A 19,479-nucleotide genomic window follows, 5' to 3' on the forward strand; every position below is an offset into this window, starting at 1 on the left:
TAACTTTTGTTTAGTTCATATTACGCAATCCTCGTCGATTTATTTTTTAACAATTACAAAACACAATCATACCGACCATTTAACATTTTGGTGATAAGATTTGAGTGAAATATTACTACTTGATCATATTAAAAACGTTTATTTTTATGCATCATTCTTTTTTGGTAAAAATAAAAAATAAAAAAATTGGAGAAAGGGAAGTTATTTTAAGGTTAGATGTATCACAAATCTTCCTTTACATTAACTGGAAATAAATTGAAAGCTTTTGTTTAGATCACATTGTTAAAATTAATTGTAAATTAATTAGTTATAAAGAATATGTTAAGTAAAAAAAAAATGAAAAGACATGCCTCGTCGGCCAGAGATCTTGTGTCATTTCATATTTTATAAATAAGGGAGTCTGGATGGCATTTGGTGCATGCATATTTTTTCATCATTTTTTCTTCTCTATTTTCTTTGTGAATCTGTTACATGGGATTGCTCCGAGATTAGTTGAGTTCGAAGGGCTTCTTGATGAAAGTGTGGTTGCTCAAGAGAGGAAATTCATTTTATTCTACTAGGTAATTTTTCAATTTTATTAAGTAATTTTTTTTGAGTTTCCTCAATCTATCTCCAAACCGATAATCGAATATTAATCTTTTCGAGACGTAAAGATCATCGAAGTGAGTTTTATCTTTACTAACAAAAATTTTCTATACACACGATCACAGATCAAACTTCTGTCAGCATGTTTAAGATATCTAGCCATCTATCAACTGTTTCAAGCTTTGTTGGTCAATTTTCTTATATATTATAGATAGAGCAAATTATATTAAGAAAGTGAGGAGCATTCTCAAAGGAAGATGCAAATGAATGAGCAGCTTATCATTCCATTTAGTATGTTGATCTAATAATAGACCTGTTACAGTAAGTTGTTATGCTAGTAAGCCTACGATCAAGGGATATGAACAAACTAAATACAAATACAAAACAGAAACTGATCTACAGAATATGAACAAACTAAATACAAATACAAAACAGAAACTGATCCTATTCTATACAGATTCTAATCTTATCCTATACAACAAATCCAGCAATCAATATCCTAATACATTCATTGCGCTCAGATATTTTTTTTTACTCGTCTTGATTTCATGTTATTGCATGCACTAAATTTTTTGTTTTCCATCCATGCTTTAATTTCGTTTTATTGCATGTGAATTTTTCAAACAATTTCTTAAACATGGATTATTTTCCTCCTGTTATTTTCCAACTATTTTTCTAACAAATATGACCCAATCCTCATTGATTTGTTTTTTTTTTTTTAATAATTACACGGTGTGAGCAAGTAAATGATATCCCGTGTTGAGATTTGAGTGAAATTTAGCTTTTTAGATCACACCTTTATTTTTATTTTTTATTTTTTTTGCTTTACTCTTTTGTTGATTAAAAAAGATTTAGGCTGAAGTTATTTCATTATAAGGCTAGATATATCACAAGTCTTAGGGATGACACCAACAGGAACCTGAATATAGAACAATTTTTTGTCTAGGTAGTTCATATTATCCAATCATCATTGATTTATTTTATAATAATTATACCGTGTTACCAATTAAATGATATTCCGTGAAATTTAACTTTTTAGAGCACAATTTTATTTTATGCTTTATTATTTTTGTAAAAAAGTATTTAGGAGAATTTAAAGCTATTTCATTATAAGGCTAGATATATCACAAAGTCTTAGGGATGACACCAACAGGAAATTGAATTCAAGACCCTTTTTTTTGTCTAGGTAGTTCATATTACCTAATCCTCATTAATTTATTTGTCAGTAATTACACAGGCTTACCAAGTAAAGACATTTGGTTGGTGAGATTTAATTGAATATTGACTTTCATATCAAATTAAAAAAAAAAAAAAAATTTATGCTATATTCTTTTTTGGTAAAAAAAATTAGGCGAAAGGGATGTTATTAAATATATCACAAGCACTTACAAGAAACTGTATTAAAAACTTCTTTTTTTGTCTAGCTGGTAGTTCATATTACCCAATCCCCATTTATTTATTTATTTTAGTAATTATAAACACAATGTTATCAAGTATCTATTTGGATCCTCTCATTTTTTTAGTTTTTCTTTCTCTTATAAGCAGAAGTTTAACCAAATAGGTTTTGAGAAAAACTCTTTTTTTTTTATAATGGAAAAAAGTCAAGCCAAAATTTTCTAGGAGAAGCTTTTTTATTTTAAGCTCTTTATTAGTTTTTCTTGAATGTGTTTTTTTTTTTTAAATGAAGAGCCATAAGAATAGAGATTTTTTTTGAAATGTGTGCTTTTAAATAACTTTTAGACTAAAAGATTTAGGGAAATAGAAGTATATGTTGTAGGGAAATAGAAGTATATGCTGTAGGAAAATGGTTATGTCATGCTATAAACACAATCAATATGGACCTTACCATTTTTTTTATTTTTATTTTTATTTTTATTTTTATTTTAAAGATGATGGGGTCTACATTGGTTGTGTCTATAGTATGACATAGTCATTTTCCTATAACTTTACTTCTATTTCCCAAAGATTTATGTAATTAACAAAAAAAACTTTTTTTTTTAGCTTAAAAGAAAATAAAAATCCAAAGTCACGTTTATTTCATATCTATACAACCCTTTCCAAAGAATATACAACCTTTTAAGGAATCCGCGATACCATTATCATGATGGAGTCATCACTTGTACAATCCCCTCACTATGTAAATTCAAACTAGTCTTTTCTCGGAAAGAAACAACTAAGAAAGAATTATACACCCCATGTTTGATACCGAAAATGTAGTTAGTGGTAGCTCACACCAAGAAAGTAGTTCAAATGCCAAGAATAGGACCTGACATTCTTAGCATAAAACAACTCTAGCTTTGCTAATTATAGTTACTTTCTGTATGTGTCGTTTCAATTTCTACCTAACGGACGTTAATGTACAGATTCTAACGCCTGAATATGTTCGCCCACAGTAACCAAAAGATACATATTACTCCTTGAGATATAATTTTGAATTGATTCTCAAGGATTCAGACCAAAAAGAAAAAATAATGGGTCACGCTGGAGAAAGTAGTGATGCTGCAGCTGCAGCATCAAAGGATTCAAAGCAGAAAGCCATTGATGATTGGCTTCCCGTCACAGCTTCCAGAAAAGCGAAATGGTGGTATTCAGCTTTCCATAATCTCACAGCCATGGTTGGTGCTGGTGTCCTTAGCCTTCCTTATGCTATGACACACATGGGCTGGTACATGTTCTAAAGATACATTTTTTTTTTTTTTTGTATAACCCGGAGAGTATTCCTATTCAACTCTCGTTGGAACAATGCTCTTCGAAAAGAGAGGCACGTCCTCTGACCTCCAAAATGTTTTCAAGAATTTGATTGAGACAGGGTTTGAACCCCTGACCCAACCAAATTCTTAGAAGCTCGTTTGGAGGTTAAATGTATCTTATTATTAATTCATTATATTTGTGATCCTAATGATTCCTTTGATTGAAATAATAGGGGTCCAGGTGTTACCATCCTTATAATGTCATGGATCATTACCTTGTACACCCTATGGCAAATGGTTGAGATGCACGAAATGATTCCTGGTAAGAGATTCGATAGGTATCATGAGTTGGGGCAACAAGCCTTTGGGAAGAAGCTGGGTCTTTGGATTGTGGTTCCCCAACAGGTTGTTGTTGAAGTTGGCACTTGTATTGTCTATATGGTCACTGGAGGAAAATCATTAAAGAAGGTTCATGACACCCTTTGTCCTGATTGCAAAGAAATCAAGACCTCATATTGGATTATCATCTTTGCTTCTGTGAACTTCGTTCTTGCCCAATGCCCCAACTTCAATTCTATTTCTGCTATCTCTTTTAGTGCAGCAGCCATGTCATTGACGTAATTAAATTCCTCCTCTACCTTTTTTTTTCTTCTATCTATTTAATTTAATGTTCTATTTTGTTTATGAAGGTGATATTATTATTACCAAAAAACTTATTATCAACTCACTACCTATCTAATCACTGTTGAATCAGAGAGAAAATACTGAAAAGTTTGTGAAGATTGAGAAAATTGTGATTAGATAGGTAGCAGGTTGGTAATGAGTTTTTTTGGTAGTAAGAATATCACTCTCTTTGTTTATTTCAATTATATTAATGAATAATGATGAAGCTGAATTATTCAACCCAGTTACTCAACCATTGCTTGGGTTGCTTCCATAAAAAAAGGGGTTGCACCAAATGTGGACTATGGCCTCAAAGCAAAAAGCACTGCTGATGGTGTATTCAACTTCTTCTCTGCTTTGGGAGATGTAGCATTTGCTTATGCAGGTCACAATGTGGTTCTGGAAATCCAAGCAACAATGCCTTCAACCCCAGAGAATCCTTCAAAGAAACCGATGTGGAGAGGAGTTATTTTGGCATACATAGGAGTTGCATTCTGCTACTTCCCTGTTGCATTGATTGGATATTATATGTTTGGAAACTCTGTTGATGATAACATCCTTATCACATTAGAGCGCCCTGCTTGGCTTATCGCTGCTGCTAACTTGTTTGTAGTCATCCACGTTATTGGAGGCTATCAGGTGAGTTTGAATTCCAGTGATTATTGGGAATTTTCGAGATTATAGTGATATTATTGTAAAATCATAGTAATTGAAAAGATGAGATTTAAGGTAATTCACCTAAAATAGTGAAATTTCACCCAAAGATAAGATATAAATTTTAAAATACACAATATAGAACACTCATTTTTTTTTCCTAAATCCAATAATTTCTTATACACCCTCTTATTATTTCTTATCCAATCGAATTTTTTTCTCTTTCCTTCTCTCAAACAAGTCATTTACCGAAGCATATATGTTCAATATCTTACCTCTTTAAATAATAAAATAATTTGTCATCGCCGCAAATTAGCTCAAATCAAATTACTCTAGCCAATAATAACGAATCAATTTATCATTATTTTCATTAATAATAAAGTTAATTAATTTTTCATTAAAGTAATTAATGAAGCCAATCAATTTTTCATAGCACGGATCAAACAAGAATTCAATTCCCCATTAACTTTGGACTTCAACAATAACAATGATGACTATGGTGTGTTTTAGCCAATATTCTCATCATGTTTTATTTTCTTACTGCTCTGTAAACAACAGGTATTTGCAATGCCAGTGTTTGATATGATCGAAACCTACTTGGTTAAGATCTTAAAGTTCCCCCCCTCTTTTGCACTCCGACTATCATGTCGCACAATATATGTTGGTATGTGATTGATTACTCATAGACACTTTCTTTAGCGTGGCGGCTAGATCGCTAACTTCATCAATTGGTTTTTAATTAACATTTTTATCCTATTTTTGCAGCATTGACAATGGTAATTGGCATATCCATCCCCTTCTTTGGGTCTCTTCTTGGATTTCTTGGAGGATTTGCCTTTGCCCCAACATCATACTTCGTAAGCAAAACTCTTTTTTTTTTCTTTCAACTTTTTAGAGAATGTTATAGAATATAGATCAATAGAGAATGTTATATTTAAAAACTTTTTATTTACAAACTCTTACAATATGACTGGTCATATTTCAATCAAGAGTATATGACCGGTCATACTTAATGTAATTTGTAAAAAAAATTTGTAAATGAATCATTCTCCTAGATCAATTATCATATATATATATATATATATACATACACCAAGCCAATATACATGCTTAATCTGTCTTATTTTGCCCTACTTGTAGCTACCCTGCATCATATGGCTTAAACTCAAAAAACCCAAGAGATTTAGCTTGTCTTGGATAATCAATTGGGTATGTTGATTTCCATTTAAAACAGTCTCCTCTTCAATTTAGCAAATTATTAAGGCTTTAGCTGATTTTCTTCTTCATCCTTAAATTTCAGATCTGCATAGTTCTTGGGGTAGCGTTGATGACATTATCTCCAATCGGTGCTCTAAGGAATATCATCTTGTCAGCCAAGAACTACAAGTTCTTCTCTTAAACTACTGAGACAAGCTTTGATTTCTCTGTTAACTTCAATGTTGATGGATGAAAATGAATAACAAGAATTATCCACCAGGGCTAGCCTAGTGGTGTGGGTGTGTGTAATAGGGTGTGTGTGAGTGTGTGATTGTGTGTTCTATTCCTTGTAACCTACAAAAAAAAAAAAAAACACATGTACCATACATGCATTATAGATCAATTCCGTGGGAAATGTAAGCATATGAAAACGAGTAACAAGAAAGTCATGCACCATTTATGGATTATAGATCAACTCCGTAGGAAATGTAAGAAATGTTCCGCAATCGTATACTAATTCCTTTGGTGCAATTATCTTATATCCTTCTTGTAAGGACGACTTCACAATACTACGGATTGAACACATACTACAAATGGTTGATTAATATTTTATGGGAAAAATATATATAATTTTATAGGATATAAAGTTGTATGCTTTAACTGAGATAAAGAAATAAATCATATGGGAAAAAGAGACTGAGATTTTTTTCTGTCTCTCCCTCATTATATATATATTTTTCTCTTAAAAGGATCATTCTTTAAAATAATATATACTTTTCCCATATTTTATTCGATGAAATCATGCTTGTTTATTTATTAATTTACAAATGTTTTGATTTATTATCTTAAGGTGTAAATCGTATCTATATTTGTCACGTTATAAATTAATCCTGGTTCATAAACGGGAATGGCACAGTTTGGAGATAACAATTTATCCCAGTATTCAGGGACCCCTGAAGCCTTAAGGGAGTAGTGCTTCTCAGTTCTCACCCCATTGCCCGTCTAATTCCCATTTGCAGTTCTTGTCAGGAGAATAATGTTCATGTATTTATGTTGAGACTTAATAACACAAAATAAATTTTATAAATTATTAAAAATATAAATGGATACATTTTAACATATATTACAACATTATTTAATAAATTAAATTTTTTTATACACAAATAATTATTATTTATAAAATGTTTTTCAATATTTTTTAGGTAAGATTCATTCACTAAGAAAATTTTAGTGCAAAATTACAAGAACGCAAATTTTATATCATCTAGAATATATATATATATATATATATATATATATTGTGAAGCCAAAAGTTAATGGACATTAGACTTTGGCTTGATTCGTGATATGTGAAGCCAAAAGTTAATGGACATTAGACTTTGGCTTGATTCGTGATGAAAAATTGATTGACTCCATTAATTACTTTGATGAAAAATTAATTAGCTCCATTGTTGTTAATAATAGAAAATGGATTAATGCCATTGTGAATATAAATAACAAGTTTATTGGCTTCATTATTGTTAATTAATGAAAAATTGATTGCTCCATTATCAATGAAAATAATGGTAAATTAGTTGGCTCCATTATTATTGGCTGTAATATTGTTTCTATGCCAATAGGCAATGATGACGAATTGTTTAAAAAGAATTAACAAGATATATATATGTAGTTGTGTGCTTGAGTGAGTCGATTATTTGAGAGAAAAAGAAAGGAAAAATTCTGATTAAATGAAAAATAATGAGAGGCGCGCTGTATACAAGATTCTTGACTTTAGGAAAAAATTTGAGTGTTGCATATTGTATATTTTGAAATTTCTCATATATGATTTCATATCTCGCATAGACGTAGTCAGATTTTGGGTCAATCAAGTTAAATCTTGTCTTTTTGATAACTAACATTTTGTAATAATATCACTATTTGGTTCCGCAGAATATTCTAAAGATTCTGATAATTACTTACATAAATAAAGAAACGAGCTACTTATAATGTTATCTTTAATTTAATTTAAATTTAATAGTAAAAATATAGTTATAAAGAGATTAAAGGATAAGAAGATCAAAAATATAATTTCCCTAAAAATACATTATCATAACATGTAGGGAAAGGGCTTGGGTGTAACAAAACATCCTGGGATGAGGTAAGTAGGGTTTGTACATCATGGATGAGGTGTGTAATAATGGGGTTGGATTTTGTGTTGGTGGAGGGAAAGAAGATAGATTGTCTACTAGTAAAACATATAAGCCATAAGGTTATAGAATTTATAGAAAATAATCGCTACAGGTGGGGGTGAGGAAATTGTTGTGGGAGTTGTATTATCGGTGCCTAACAAGTTGACATTTCGTCCATTGCGAGTAGAGAACATGACTAGTTGAGCATAAACTGTTCATAATGGACCTAGGGTGGCTAACCATTGCACCCCAAGTACAACGTCCACTCCCTTAAAGTCCAATATCGGTGGTGGGAGGCTGAGAAAAAGTATGAAAGCACCAATAAATGAAGGAGGAAAATCATAGGGGAAAGAAGAAGAAAACAAGGAAAGAAGAAATCGGGACCAAGTAATTTCGTATCCATCATTCAATTAGTTTTCCGAATTTATAAACCAAATACCAATCCTATGAAAATTACAGTAATTAAAATGACAATAACGTAATGTGACAAAAATTTAAACTAAACTACGATCTTAATCTCAAACTAAAATTTAAATGTAAGACATAATAATCCTATTCCTATCTACTCTCTTTCACTTTGGGCCCGGTCTATAAACTATGTAATTGTTGAGATATATGGGCCGTTTGTGCAGTCGCTTGGCTATGGTCATATAGGCTTGTTACATAAACCCTTTGGATTTTATGATTATAACTAAGTCCAAGACTAAAACAGGAATGCTCAACTTTGCATTTTGCAGCCCTAAATTATAACTCATACTTCTTCACATAGATGTTTGTGGTCTAGATTGCATCGGTTTTAGAAACAAAAATTATCTAATCCAATCTCTTCGGTTTGATCATATAATCATCCATTTGGTTTGAATTTTTTTTCAAATCCGGTCCAATCCAATTCTTTTTTTTTCGGTTTAGATTGGATCGGTTTTTGATTTTTTTAAAAATTTAAAATTTGTTTCATGATTAGTGTACAAAAAACATCTTTTGTATATATTGACTTTGTAATTTTATTTTTTTTAAATATAAAAGTATCAGTAAACTATAAATATAGTTTTTTTTTTTGGATAATGAAATACGAAACTCTACATAGATGAAATTTTGTTGATGAGATGTGACTAGATTTTTTCTTGAGTTTAGTTAATAGCTTAATGAATCTTGAGTTTAGAAATTTTTAGGCTATGATTGGGGAAAGACTTAAGTAGGTAGAAAAAAAATTAATATATTGGATCGGTTTGGATTGGATAGGTTTTCATCTACCAATCCAAAAATCGATCCAATCCAATTAAAATTTGCAGTTTTTTTTTTCGATTTATTCGGTTATCGATTTTTCAGTTCGGTCACGACAGTTTGAATCGGTTTGGATCTGTTGATGAATACCCCTACTTCTAGATGATAATACTAGAGACTAGTTTGGTATCTCATTTCAAAAAATGAAAAAGAAAGAAATAGTTGGGTATAATAAATCTGCATTAATAATTTAATTTTAAAGAATATAAAACCAATTACATAAATGTATTTAATTAATAAATTAAGTAATGCAAATTATCTGCATAGTAATTTAATTTTAAAGAATATAAAACCAATTACATAAATGTATTTAATTAATTAAGTAAGTAATGCCAATTATGTTAAGGTCGAGACAAGTGCGATTATGTAAGAACAAGCGCAAGATGTGACTTGTGAGTGCATCTCGTCGCTTTTACTTCAATGGTGTGTTTGTTAATAGGGTGCAGTAGAAAGGGCATAGTCGGAATAAAAAAAAATCATTTACATATATACCCAATCGGCAAAATTCCCGCCATTTTTTCTTGGTACGTCAAATCAGATAAACCCTAGAGAGAGAGAGAGAGAGAGAGAGAGAGAGAGAGAGAGAGAGAGAGAGGAGGGAGCGCAATGGAAGAGGAAATCAAGTCAGAATTCAAAAAAAGCGGGTTCGATCTTGAGGAAGAAGAAGAAATAATGAACAAATGTAAGATCGTTCTTCCTTTTCCTCGCAATTCACTTTGGATTCGTACAGATAGTTTAATCTTTTGATCTGTTGCAAAATGTGTAGGTCTAACTTTCTGCATCAACTACAGTCTCAGCGCTTCCGATCTCGTCTCAAGCTGGGAGGTTTATTATCTGAATAGGTTTGTGTCTTCTGCTGTTTTCATTTACGCTTGAAACTGCCGCTAAGTACTACTCCATTGCAGTTTGTCAATTCTTGAGTTTGTAAGAATGTAAAGTGTGATCTGTTTTACGTTGCTATGGAGTTCGGAGAAATCAATGCGTAATTTGTTTTAAAATGAAATAAACATTTCAAGGAACAGAAAGGAGATCTGCGTTATGTCATGCCCAAACTCCAATAATTTTGTTATACAATTTGAATTTCTTTATTTTTTTATAGTTTTTTTTTTTCCAAGAGGAAGTGTTGATTTAACAATTTAAATCAGGTGTAGGTGTTTTGGTTTGCTAGGTCATTTACAATTTGAATTTGGATGGTGGTTTTTGACAGACAGCTGAATGAACCAACGGTACAAAATGCTGAAATGGATGGCTTTTTGCTGCATTTACAAAATAAGAAGAAAGAAGATGTTGTAAAGGAGGAAGTTGGTTTGCATACTTACTCTATCAGAGATGTAGAAATGTAAGCATGTCCTACTTGGTTTGCATATTATATTTCAATGGTCTTTTACACCTAATGCTTGAATTGCAACTATTGGACTGCCTTAATGGTTAAATTAAGGGAAAATATATTTTTTGATCCATTTGTGAAACAGGAAATTTGCAGCTCTATAAACAAAGCCTTCTTCTGCGTATAGTAAGAAAAGTGCACAGAAATAAGGAAGATAATTATTTAACTCTATTAAATGGTGTTTGTATATGCCTCCTTATAGCTCGCATTATTGTGTAAATGTGGAAGCAAATGATCTGGCCGCTGCATCTTTAACAACTTCTATCTGTTGTCAACTCCCTTCCCTCTATCTATTCCTTATAGTTGCGTTTGCACTTGTACATATCTATTCTCTGTCTTTGATTTAAAAGCACAGGTTGTGGTTGCATATTATGATAGACAATTAAGTACACTGGTTCTTGGTGGTTTTTGTTTTATCAATGTATCCCATATGGGTATGTTACAGTTGATAAGGCAGATGTAATTGTTTGATGTTATTTCTGAATTGCTATCAAACGACAAATTATTTTAATGAAAATCCTTTTATGCAGGATCTTAAATAATGATGACGATACAAAGGATAATACTCCTGGAACTCCATCAGATCATCATCAAGATCTTTATTCACCTGTACATGATACATCTTTAATGTATGGGAATAATTTATCTTCTGGAAAACCATCAAAACTAGAGACACCCTTTTCAAAGCGGACAGATAGGTTTGCAGTGAAATTTAGCATCAACACTATGCCTGATGTAGAGAATGGAGAACAAGAACCTAATCATGAGAATGCTGAGAATGATGAGGACGATGTTGTCAGGAAAGTTGTACCCCGGAAAAGATGTTCATTGGTGGTTCATGGATCAGAGCCCAAACCAGATTGCAGATTCATGTATGATAGGACCGAGGATAGGGTATGTGATATTTAGTGTGGCACTTAGATCTTTACCCTTTTGCATTGATTTGTTGAAATTTGATTATTGTTATGTAGGTTAAGGCAGTAGAAAATCGTATTAGGAAACATACAAGGGCACTTGTAGCTTCTGGGCTGTATGAAGAACCAACGGATCCTACAATTGCTTCACAGGTAAATTTAATGCATCTCTCTCTCTCTCTCTCATGCATACACAGAAATTAAAGGCAAAATGATGTTTGTGTCATAGAGTATTTACAGCAATTCTGAAACACCAGTTATCAGCTCATGGCGAATGAAATTGTCTTGCTGTATTGTTTTTAACCTAGGCATCAATTCTGTCTGTGACTGGGTCGAATAATCTTTGCATAGATGCAATTTTGCTAATTATTTAAAGTAATATGCTTTATCAGAGAGGCATTTTTGCCGTTGGCATGATTTGTTGTGATGGAGAAGGCCGTCTAAACGAGAAGTCTGTCATGCTTCAGAGCAGGTAAATAGCCACTTTGTTATTTATACATATGTATCTGTTATCTCTTGTTAGGCTGATGTATCTATGTGCCTGTGTGTTGGATTTGTTAATGAACAACATGGAACTGATACTCTTGTGAAACAAAGTTTATTCTACTTGACAAGAGCTTATGCCAATAAGAGAATAGCCATGATACGATTCTTAACATTTTGTGATCCATTATTCTATTTTAGGGCATGCATGTGGAGATTGACCTGTTGAATCATTTGAGGCCTTGACTATGTCTAAGCGTGACACTACATATCATATGTTTGCTACATTTTGTCTCTTCAATTTACATCATAATGGGTCTGTTTTCTAATAACTCACAGTTTTGAGCATTCTGGAGGGGAATGTGTTCGCCTAGACTTACAACGTTTAAGCCATTTTTCAGTTTTTCCTGGTCAGGTGCGTAGTGGAAATGAAGGGTTAAAATTAGGTTTTAAATGTGCAAAATTTATATGAGAATTATATGATAAAATGAAGATTTTATCTTGATAGGTAGTTGGTATTGGAGGGCATAATCCTAGTGGGCATTGCTTAGTTGCATCTAAATTGGTGGATTCTATACCTACCTCTGTTGCTGAGGAGGATTTGAATCCCGCAAAGAAGCAAGCTATTGATAGGGAAAATCAGCCAACTGATCTGCTTTCTAAACAGAGAGATTTATCGATGGTATGCATCTATTATTTTTTTGGTAGTCAACAAGTTCTGCTGAAAACTATGTTGTGCACTAGATTTCATTAATTAGTTATTTCAGAACATTGAAAAAAATTTCTTTAACATTTTTACTGAAGATTCATTTTTAACAACGAAAAAATGTATAACATCTTAGTTAGTTAGCCAAGGAATGATCATAAGGCACTCGTGCAACACTTAAAATCTTGTTTCCATTTCTTTGCACAAAGTTGCAGTCGAGATATTATAGATTTTCAAAGATTGCAGGCTCCTTTTCAAATATTTTTGTTATAATCCTATACTTACTGCATTTGTGTTAGTAATTTATATGTACATATGCTCTTGGTGTTTAACAGATTATTGCAGCAGGCCCTTTTACTACCACAGACAATTTGTTGTTTGAGCCTCTTATAGAACTGCTAGCATATGCAAAGCGAAGACCGACACAGTTGCTTGTATTGGTAAATACCAACTATACTGCAATCTGCATCCTTTAATCATTATTATGCTTTTAGGTCCTGGACAATATATGCTAGATCATCTATGGGTGCAAACTTGATGATGTTGACAACTGGATTTTGTTTCAGCTGGGACCATTTATTGACTCTGAACACCCAGACATTAAGAAAGGAACCGTGGACAGGAGCTTTGATGAAATATTTCAGTTTGAAATTCTGAGGAAGGTAATAGCTTTAATAGTTGGATATGTTTTTGGAATTTTTTTTGCTCTTTTCTAACCCCCCCCCCCCCCCTCCTTGGTGCACTCGCTGTTCCCAGTTGGAAGAGTATGTAGAATGTATGGGTTCAGCAGCACGTGTTCTTCTTGTACCATCTATACGGGATGCTAACCACGATTTTGTTTTTCCTCAGGTACTGATAAAATTGAATCAACTAGGATATAGTGATTTTTTTTTTTTTTTTTGAATACAGGATATAGTGATTTTTCCTCTAGATATATTAGCCATTGTATTAATTTACTCTAATCATAGATCCAAAAATTAATTTCAATCATTTGTTTTTGCAGCCTGCATTTGATATCAATCTACCTGATCTCAAATCTCAGGTATAATGATTTTAAAGCATTAGGAATTAATCTGCAGAACTGTTGCTTGTACTAGCGGAATATCATTCACCATTAGCAGTGATGCTTACATAATTATTTGATTTTAATATTCAGATAGTCAGTCTCCCTAATCCTGGAATCTTCGAGGCAAATGAGGTACATCATCGGCGATCACTTTATAGTCTGGACTTTCTTAAATAAAAAATCTGACCGACACACAAGAAACATTTGTTACGAAACCTTAGCTATAGGTTGAGAAATTTCTAGTTCACATCTCGTCAGTCTTACGCTTACACAATATGCTCAAGGAGATTCTTGTAGGTTTCTTTTGCCACTTCTGATTTTATTTTCAACCAAAAGAAGTAAAAATTAGAGTCATAGGGTTTAGTTAGATGCTGTGTCTGGAAAGGAACATGTCAGAAGTATTTTCATTCAAGATTGGGTTTCAGGTCAAAGTTGGTTGCTGCACGGTGGATATTCTCAAGCAGGTGAGTGGGGAAGAGATATCACGGACTGCAAAAGATGGAAAACCTATTGATCGCATGAGTAGACTTGCAAACCATATTCTTAACCAACGAAGGTAATACTGCTATCCTGTGATTTTTGTGCTCGATGTTAGGTTCAAAAATCATCAGAAACAATTGATGTTGTTCAATTTTTGAGTCAGCTTCTATCCACTTTACCCTCCGGCAGAAAGTGTTCCCTTGGACTTTTCTCTTGCTCCAGAAGCCCTTCAACTCTCATTGGTTCCAGATGTTCTTATTTTACCCTCAGACATCAAGTACTTTGTCAAGGTAAATGATTGTCTTTACCTAGACGCTTTTCGTTTTCCTCAAACTATCAAATAAGCCGTGGATCAGGCATGCCAGAAAAGAGTGTTGAATGCTATTTTGTTACAGTAACATTTAGAAATTATTCACCACTGCGCAGGTACTTAATAGCGAAAGTGAAGGGATGAACCACATCAAATGCATTGCAGTCAATCCTGGAAGACTGGCCAAGGGAGAAGGAGGGGGTACTTTTGTAGAGCTTGATTATTGTGGAGGTCCCGACAAAATTAACGCTTCAATTGTCGGCATTTGAATATTAGTTCAGAACACCTTAGATAACCGCTGAATTTACCTCGTCACTGTTACAAAGGAAAATTTCTTCGGGCACCTTATATATAAAATAACTTTTAACCTCGGACAAAAGTTTGTCACGAAAACTGTTAAAATAGTTGTCCTGTTGCGACATCGCTGTTTTGTTTTGCCAGCTGCTACGAATGCACAAGTTACCTGTTTGCACTGGCAACTTTAGACGGTATATTGTGTTTTGTATATTAAATTTTGTTTTCTGCCTTATTATATTGAAAGTGACTGGTCTAGAAAGAATCGTCAAATTTTCCAGTGTAAGAAAAAATCATTTCTCAATTTTTTTTTACCCATTTCCATGAGAAATAAACCACGTAATTCAATGAGCTACTAACTAATTGTCTTATCGCTCGGGGGACAACAACCTTGATGGGTGTCATAAAGAATATAAAGTTCAATTCTAAACTATAATGAAGTTACCGGTACATTTGTGCAGTTGTGATCTCTTTTACTTTTTTGGATTTATTGTTTGTAATCAGAGAATAATCAAAATGCATAAATAAGCCAGTTCCCCGCACAGCACATCCAACAAGGAAAGCTAAAGCTCAATGTGGCTAAATTGCGTAAAATATAAGAATTATGCCTATTCTGCTAACATGCGTACATGACCACAAGCATTCATCAAAATGCAGCAAGATGTGGAACACAGCCCAAGAAGAAGCTTGCAAAACACCTTTGATTTCATCAATAAGCTTAACTAAGATTCTACTACATAAAGACAAGGTAGAACTAGCTTAAGCAAAACTCAGCAAGGATATAACTAACACAGTACAGCAGCAGTTGAAAGCCATTAGGATGAACTCCGACTGAAGTGCAGAAGCTCGGATTGCTGATTTACATCACCATACCTCCATCAATGGTGAGAACCTGCAACACAGTAATTAACAACTCTAGTCTAAATAAGTGATGAGTAGAAAAAGAAATCCAGGTTTTACTTACCCCCCCCCCCCCCCCCCCCAAAAAAAAAAAAAAAAGAAAGAAAGAAAGGAAAGGAAATACAGGGAAAAAATAGAAGTCACAGAACCTAAAAGATGAATTACAATGAGAGGTTGGATAGTCTAATCAGGTAGTTCTTTAAAAAAAAGAAAAAGAATAGGGAAATAAATAAATGACCTGTCCAGTGATGTAACTGGCAGCATGACTCAGAGCCAAGAATTCCACCAGTCCAGCAACTTCTTCTGGTTGGCCATATCTTCCTGAAAATTCCAAGGTGGAAATAGTAAGTTATCAACATCTACAACAAATTAAAACTTTCACTAAAGTATTTTCTGTGTTCACCTAACGGGATTGTCTCCAAAATCTTTTTCTCAATGTCTTCTCCTAGCTTGGCAGTCATGTCAGATGCGATAAACCCTGGGGCAACTGCATTAACCTGGCAAGAAAAACTAGGTTTTAGTTAATTCCATAAACCGATAACCCACATCTTAGATATCAGGAAGAAATGCATAGATTTTAGAAAATTACAGTGATGCTTCTGCTAGCATATTCCTTTGCAACAGTTTTTGTCAGGCCAATTACTCCTGCTTTTGCAGCACTATAATTGGCTTGTCCAGCATTGCCAACCAAACCAACAACTGATGCAATATTGATTATCCTCCCCTGCATAAATACAAGTATTGAGATATGAAAGTAGAGAGCTTAGTACTTGCAAATCATGAGATAAGATAGCAATGGACTGAACATTACAAAGAGTCGGATTAATCTTGAGAATTTACAAAAAGGAACTGTTTGTAAAAATATTTCCACATTAGAAACAATCAATCACTTAACGGATTAATGATGTTCAAAGAATGGTGAATGAGTATCCAGTTGTTAATTTAATCACTTGAGTGGTCAATTTCATAAATTGGAAAACTTATTACCGAGGATTCAAGAAAAAAAAATCATAAGAAAAGAAGGAAAAAAATAATTAAGTGTGATGTCACCTTTTTCTTCTTCATCATAATCTTGGCCGCTGCCTGCAAAAAATAAACCATCTCAGATCTGATTAAAAAGAAAAGCAAAACTTAATTTAACATGAAGTCAAATTTTGAACATTCTTACCTGTGTGCAAAGAAAAACACCAGTGAGATTTAGATCGATAACATCCTGCCATTGAGATTTCTTCATTCTCATTAATAGACCATCTCTAGTTATTCCTGGAACCATAATAGCTTTATTTGAGTATGAGGAAGAGAGAGAGAGAGAGAGAGAGAGAGAGAGAGAGAGAGAGGCTAGCACAATTACAAGAGCTTTCCAACTTACCTGCATTGTTTATCAATACATCAACAGTTCCCCAAGCATCAGTTGCCTGCAGATGAGAAATTCATGAAGCAGCCGAGGTAGAAATATGTCAATCTAATAATTCAAGAGTAGCTGCTTACAGTTTTAATCATAGACTCCACATCAGCCTCGTTAGAAACATCTCCACCAAATGTAAGAGCTTGTCCACCAAGTGCCTCAACCTACATGGAATTGTCAAACAAATTAATGTTATTCAGTCAATCACAGTAACCTAGCTTGAACACCAATGTATAAATAATACAGATGATAAGAGTTGATATCATAAGTAAAATAAGCTACAAATGTGCTCATGTGTGGGTCAACATAACATCTAACTACAACCACACCGAAATATGGTGATAAAAATGACAGTGAACTAAAAAGTTACATAAGGAAAACACTGCAGTAATTTTCTTCAGAAACTGAGCCTTTAACATTAATTGTGTTTTTTTTATCAATTTCACCTACAACTTTATAAAGAACAAAACACAGCACAAAAGAAAAAAGACCACGAAATCCCAGCTGAAAAAAAAAAATACAGAATGATCAACAACTTTGGCTTGGCCATTGGGACACAAACATTCATTATCAATTTATCATGTAGATGCATTGCATTGATGAAGTTGTATGTTCGCATCCTTAGCACTATAACACTTTACACTACTTTCTCCTGGGGAAAGGAAAGGACAAAGACAAACATCAAACCTTAAACTTCAAGGAAACTGTAAAATCATAGAGAGGCAAGCATCTAGCATGCTACCGCCAACTTAATCGTACAGAATACTGGGACACAAGGAATTTGCTAACAATTGTACTAACAAATAGGGTGATATTGTAGGATATCTCGGTCTTGAGTATATTGCCTGTGAAGAAAACGTATGAAAGATTCAAAGTAACCACATAGGATTTCAGGCTTGTGTTATGCATATATATTTTAATCATGGTCCCAATATGAGATTGGCTCAAAAACTAAATGACATAAATGGCAACAATGCACAGACAAATAATCACACAAATTTCAGAAGGCAGTTCTCTACCTCCTTGCAAACCTCCTCGGCTTCCTTGGATGACCTTGCGTAGTTAACCAGGACCTGCAATATAAAGCCCAAATAACTGAACATCAGGATTCAAAAGTAAATCAGAGCAATGGAGAATCAGAAACTAAAACTTGTTATAAGGAGAGTTCCAATGCCCTATACAGAAAATGAAAAAATAGATTTAACAAGAGAACCTGGCAATCCAACTTGGATCGTCAATAGTGCATCATTAATGCCAGAGCAGATTTTTTATGAGTTAATTTTAAAAATAAATAAGTTTAAGTAAATCAAATTGCACATCATTACTTTTGCATGAACAACCAAAAGTAAGTTTAAGTAACTTAAATTGCAACGCTGAAAACAATAATTTGTGAACAAGTTACAGATACACTACGTAAAATTCACCAAAAATAATTGTTATCCTTTTTTTTTATTTTTTAACAACAACGAATCATTCATCATCAGTTTATGCTCGATGGTTTGCAACGACTAACCTTGCAACCTGCTTTACCCAACGACAGTGCAATTGCTCGGCCAATACCTCTGGAGGCTCCGGTTACTACTACAACCGGCGCTTCCACTTTCTGAGCTGCTCCAGTTCCCGCTTCCTCCAGTGTAGCAACCTGTGCTCTCACACCTGCAGTTGCGCGTCTCAAATTAGCAAAACTGAAAAAAAAAATTCAAAAGAAAATTATTGAAAAGCAAAAAGGAAGATCGGTACCGGAGGAGCTAAACGAAGTATTCGAAACGTAACGAACACCAGAAAGGAGACGGCGCTGAGTCATAATCGGAGACCATTGCCGGATCTGACCAATTTTCCGGTTACCGGAGGCGCCGAAGTTGGCGGTTCGGAAAGCGACGCAATTGGATCCGGCAAGAGAAGCCATGATTGATACGAAAAAGCTACGAAAAGCGAAAATGGAAGAAGCCAGAGAGAATATGAATCAGAGTGACAGTAGTTTGCGGTTTTTAAAACTGAATTCGGTTGCGTTTTTGTTAGTGCTTTGGGGGCTCCGGAGAGTGAGAATGCAGCTAATGAGCGGGCGATGCAAACAAAGTGACAGGTCTGTGAGACGAGGACGGTTAATTACCGTGTGGGCCCTGATATTGCGCCACTGTCAAGGGTGAAAATGTAAGTTCAATTCCCTTCTAGTGAGGAGCATCGCTTTCATTGTGACTTTGGAGTGAAGAGTTGGATAAGAATTGTTACATCCGTTTACCTAAATCCCGTGTCTAACCTACTCAGTATTTGCCAATTTTTTGATGGGTTCGTTTTG

At 33.7% G+C, this 19,479-nt stretch overlaps 3 protein-coding genes across 3 annotated transcripts; 2 read left to right on the forward strand and 1 right to left on the reverse strand.

The window, feature by feature from the left end:
- Positions 1 to 3,056: 3,056 nt before the first annotated feature.
- Positions 3,057 to 5,991, forward strand: LOC133285497 (lysine histidine transporter 2-like). The gene is made up of 7 exons (XM_061482738.1): positions 3,057 to 3,250; positions 3,509 to 3,892; positions 4,184 to 4,577; positions 5,151 to 5,256; positions 5,358 to 5,449; positions 5,733 to 5,801; positions 5,893 to 5,991. Exons 1-7 carry the CDS (start codon positions 3,057 to 3,059, stop codon positions 5,989 to 5,991), a joined length of 1,338 nt encoding a protein of 445 aa, XP_061338722.1.
- Positions 5,992 to 9,844: 3,853 nt separating this feature from the next.
- LOC133285511 (uncharacterized) lies at positions 9,845 to 15,017 on the forward strand. The gene is made up of 16 exons (XM_061482754.1): positions 9,845 to 9,920; positions 10,005 to 10,080; positions 10,446 to 10,577; positions 11,156 to 11,519; positions 11,597 to 11,692; positions 11,932 to 12,011; positions 12,362 to 12,437; positions 12,531 to 12,704; positions 13,064 to 13,168; positions 13,295 to 13,390; positions 13,485 to 13,577; positions 13,732 to 13,770; positions 13,885 to 13,926; positions 14,220 to 14,350; positions 14,438 to 14,564; positions 14,701 to 15,017. Exons 1-16 carry the CDS (start codon positions 9,845 to 9,847, stop codon positions 14,851 to 14,853), a joined length of 1,860 nt encoding a protein of 619 aa, XP_061338738.1. The 3' UTR covers positions 14,854 to 15,017.
- A 399-nt stretch (positions 15,018 to 15,416) lies between these two features.
- LOC133285484 (3-oxoacyl-[acyl-carrier-protein] reductase 4) lies at positions 15,417 to 19,258 on the reverse strand. Its single transcript, XM_061482722.1, has 11 exons — positions 18,924 to 19,258; positions 18,697 to 18,839; positions 18,203 to 18,256; positions 17,267 to 17,347; positions 17,148 to 17,193; positions 16,947 to 17,041; positions 16,829 to 16,861; positions 16,368 to 16,502; positions 16,182 to 16,275; positions 16,017 to 16,099; positions 15,417 to 15,770 (listed from the first exon to the last, which is right to left on the reverse strand). Exons 1-11 carry the CDS (start codon positions 19,087 to 19,089, stop codon positions 15,738 to 15,740), a joined length of 963 nt encoding a protein of 320 aa, XP_061338706.1. The 5' UTR covers positions 19,090 to 19,258; the 3' UTR covers positions 15,417 to 15,737.
- Between the last annotated feature and the right edge of the window lie 221 nt (positions 19,259 to 19,479).

The sequence above is a fragment of the Gastrolobium bilobum genome, unplaced genomic scaffold (assembly GCF_033153095.1).
Source record: "Gastrolobium bilobum isolate Gb01-03AN ecotype WA unplaced genomic scaffold, APGP_CSIRO_Gbil_v1 utg32472, whole genome shotgun sequence".
Taxonomy (NCBI): Eukaryota; Viridiplantae; Streptophyta; class Magnoliopsida; order Fabales; family Fabaceae; genus Gastrolobium; species Gastrolobium bilobum.

Coding starts and splice junctions, on each gene's coding strand:
- LOC133285497 (XM_061482738.1), top strand. CDS start 3,057: ATGGGTCACGCTGGAGAAAGTAGTGATGCTGCAGCTGCAGCATCAAAG. Junction 5,450..5,732: donor TTGCCCCAACATCATACTTC/GTAAGCAAAACT, acceptor CCCTACTTGTAG/CTACCCTGCATCATATGGCT. Junction 5,802..5,892: donor TGTCTTGGATAATCAATTGG/GTATGTTGATTT, acceptor CTTAAATTTCAG/ATCTGCATAGTTCTTGGGGT.
- LOC133285511 (XM_061482754.1), top strand. CDS start 9,845: ATGGAAGAGGAAATCAAGTCAGAATTCAAAAAAAGCGGGTTCGATCTT. Junction 12,438..12,530: donor TTTCAGTTTTTCCTGGTCAG/GTGCGTAGTGGA, acceptor TTATCTTGATAG/GTAGTTGGTATTGGAGGGCA. Junction 13,169..13,294: donor CGACACAGTTGCTTGTATTG/GTAAATACCAAC, acceptor ATTTTGTTTCAG/CTGGGACCATTTATTGACTC.
- LOC133285484 (XM_061482722.1), bottom strand. CDS start 19,089: ATGGCTTCTCTTGCCGGATCCAATTGCGTCGCTTTCCGAACCGCCAAC. Junction 17,348..18,202: donor CCGAGGAGGTTTGCAAGGAG/GTAGAGAACTGC, acceptor AATTCCATGTAG/GTTGAGGCACTTGGTGGACA. Junction 16,100..16,181: donor TTTGGAGACAATCCCGTTAG/GTGAACACAGAA, acceptor TGGAATTTTCAG/GAAGATATGGCCAACCAGAA.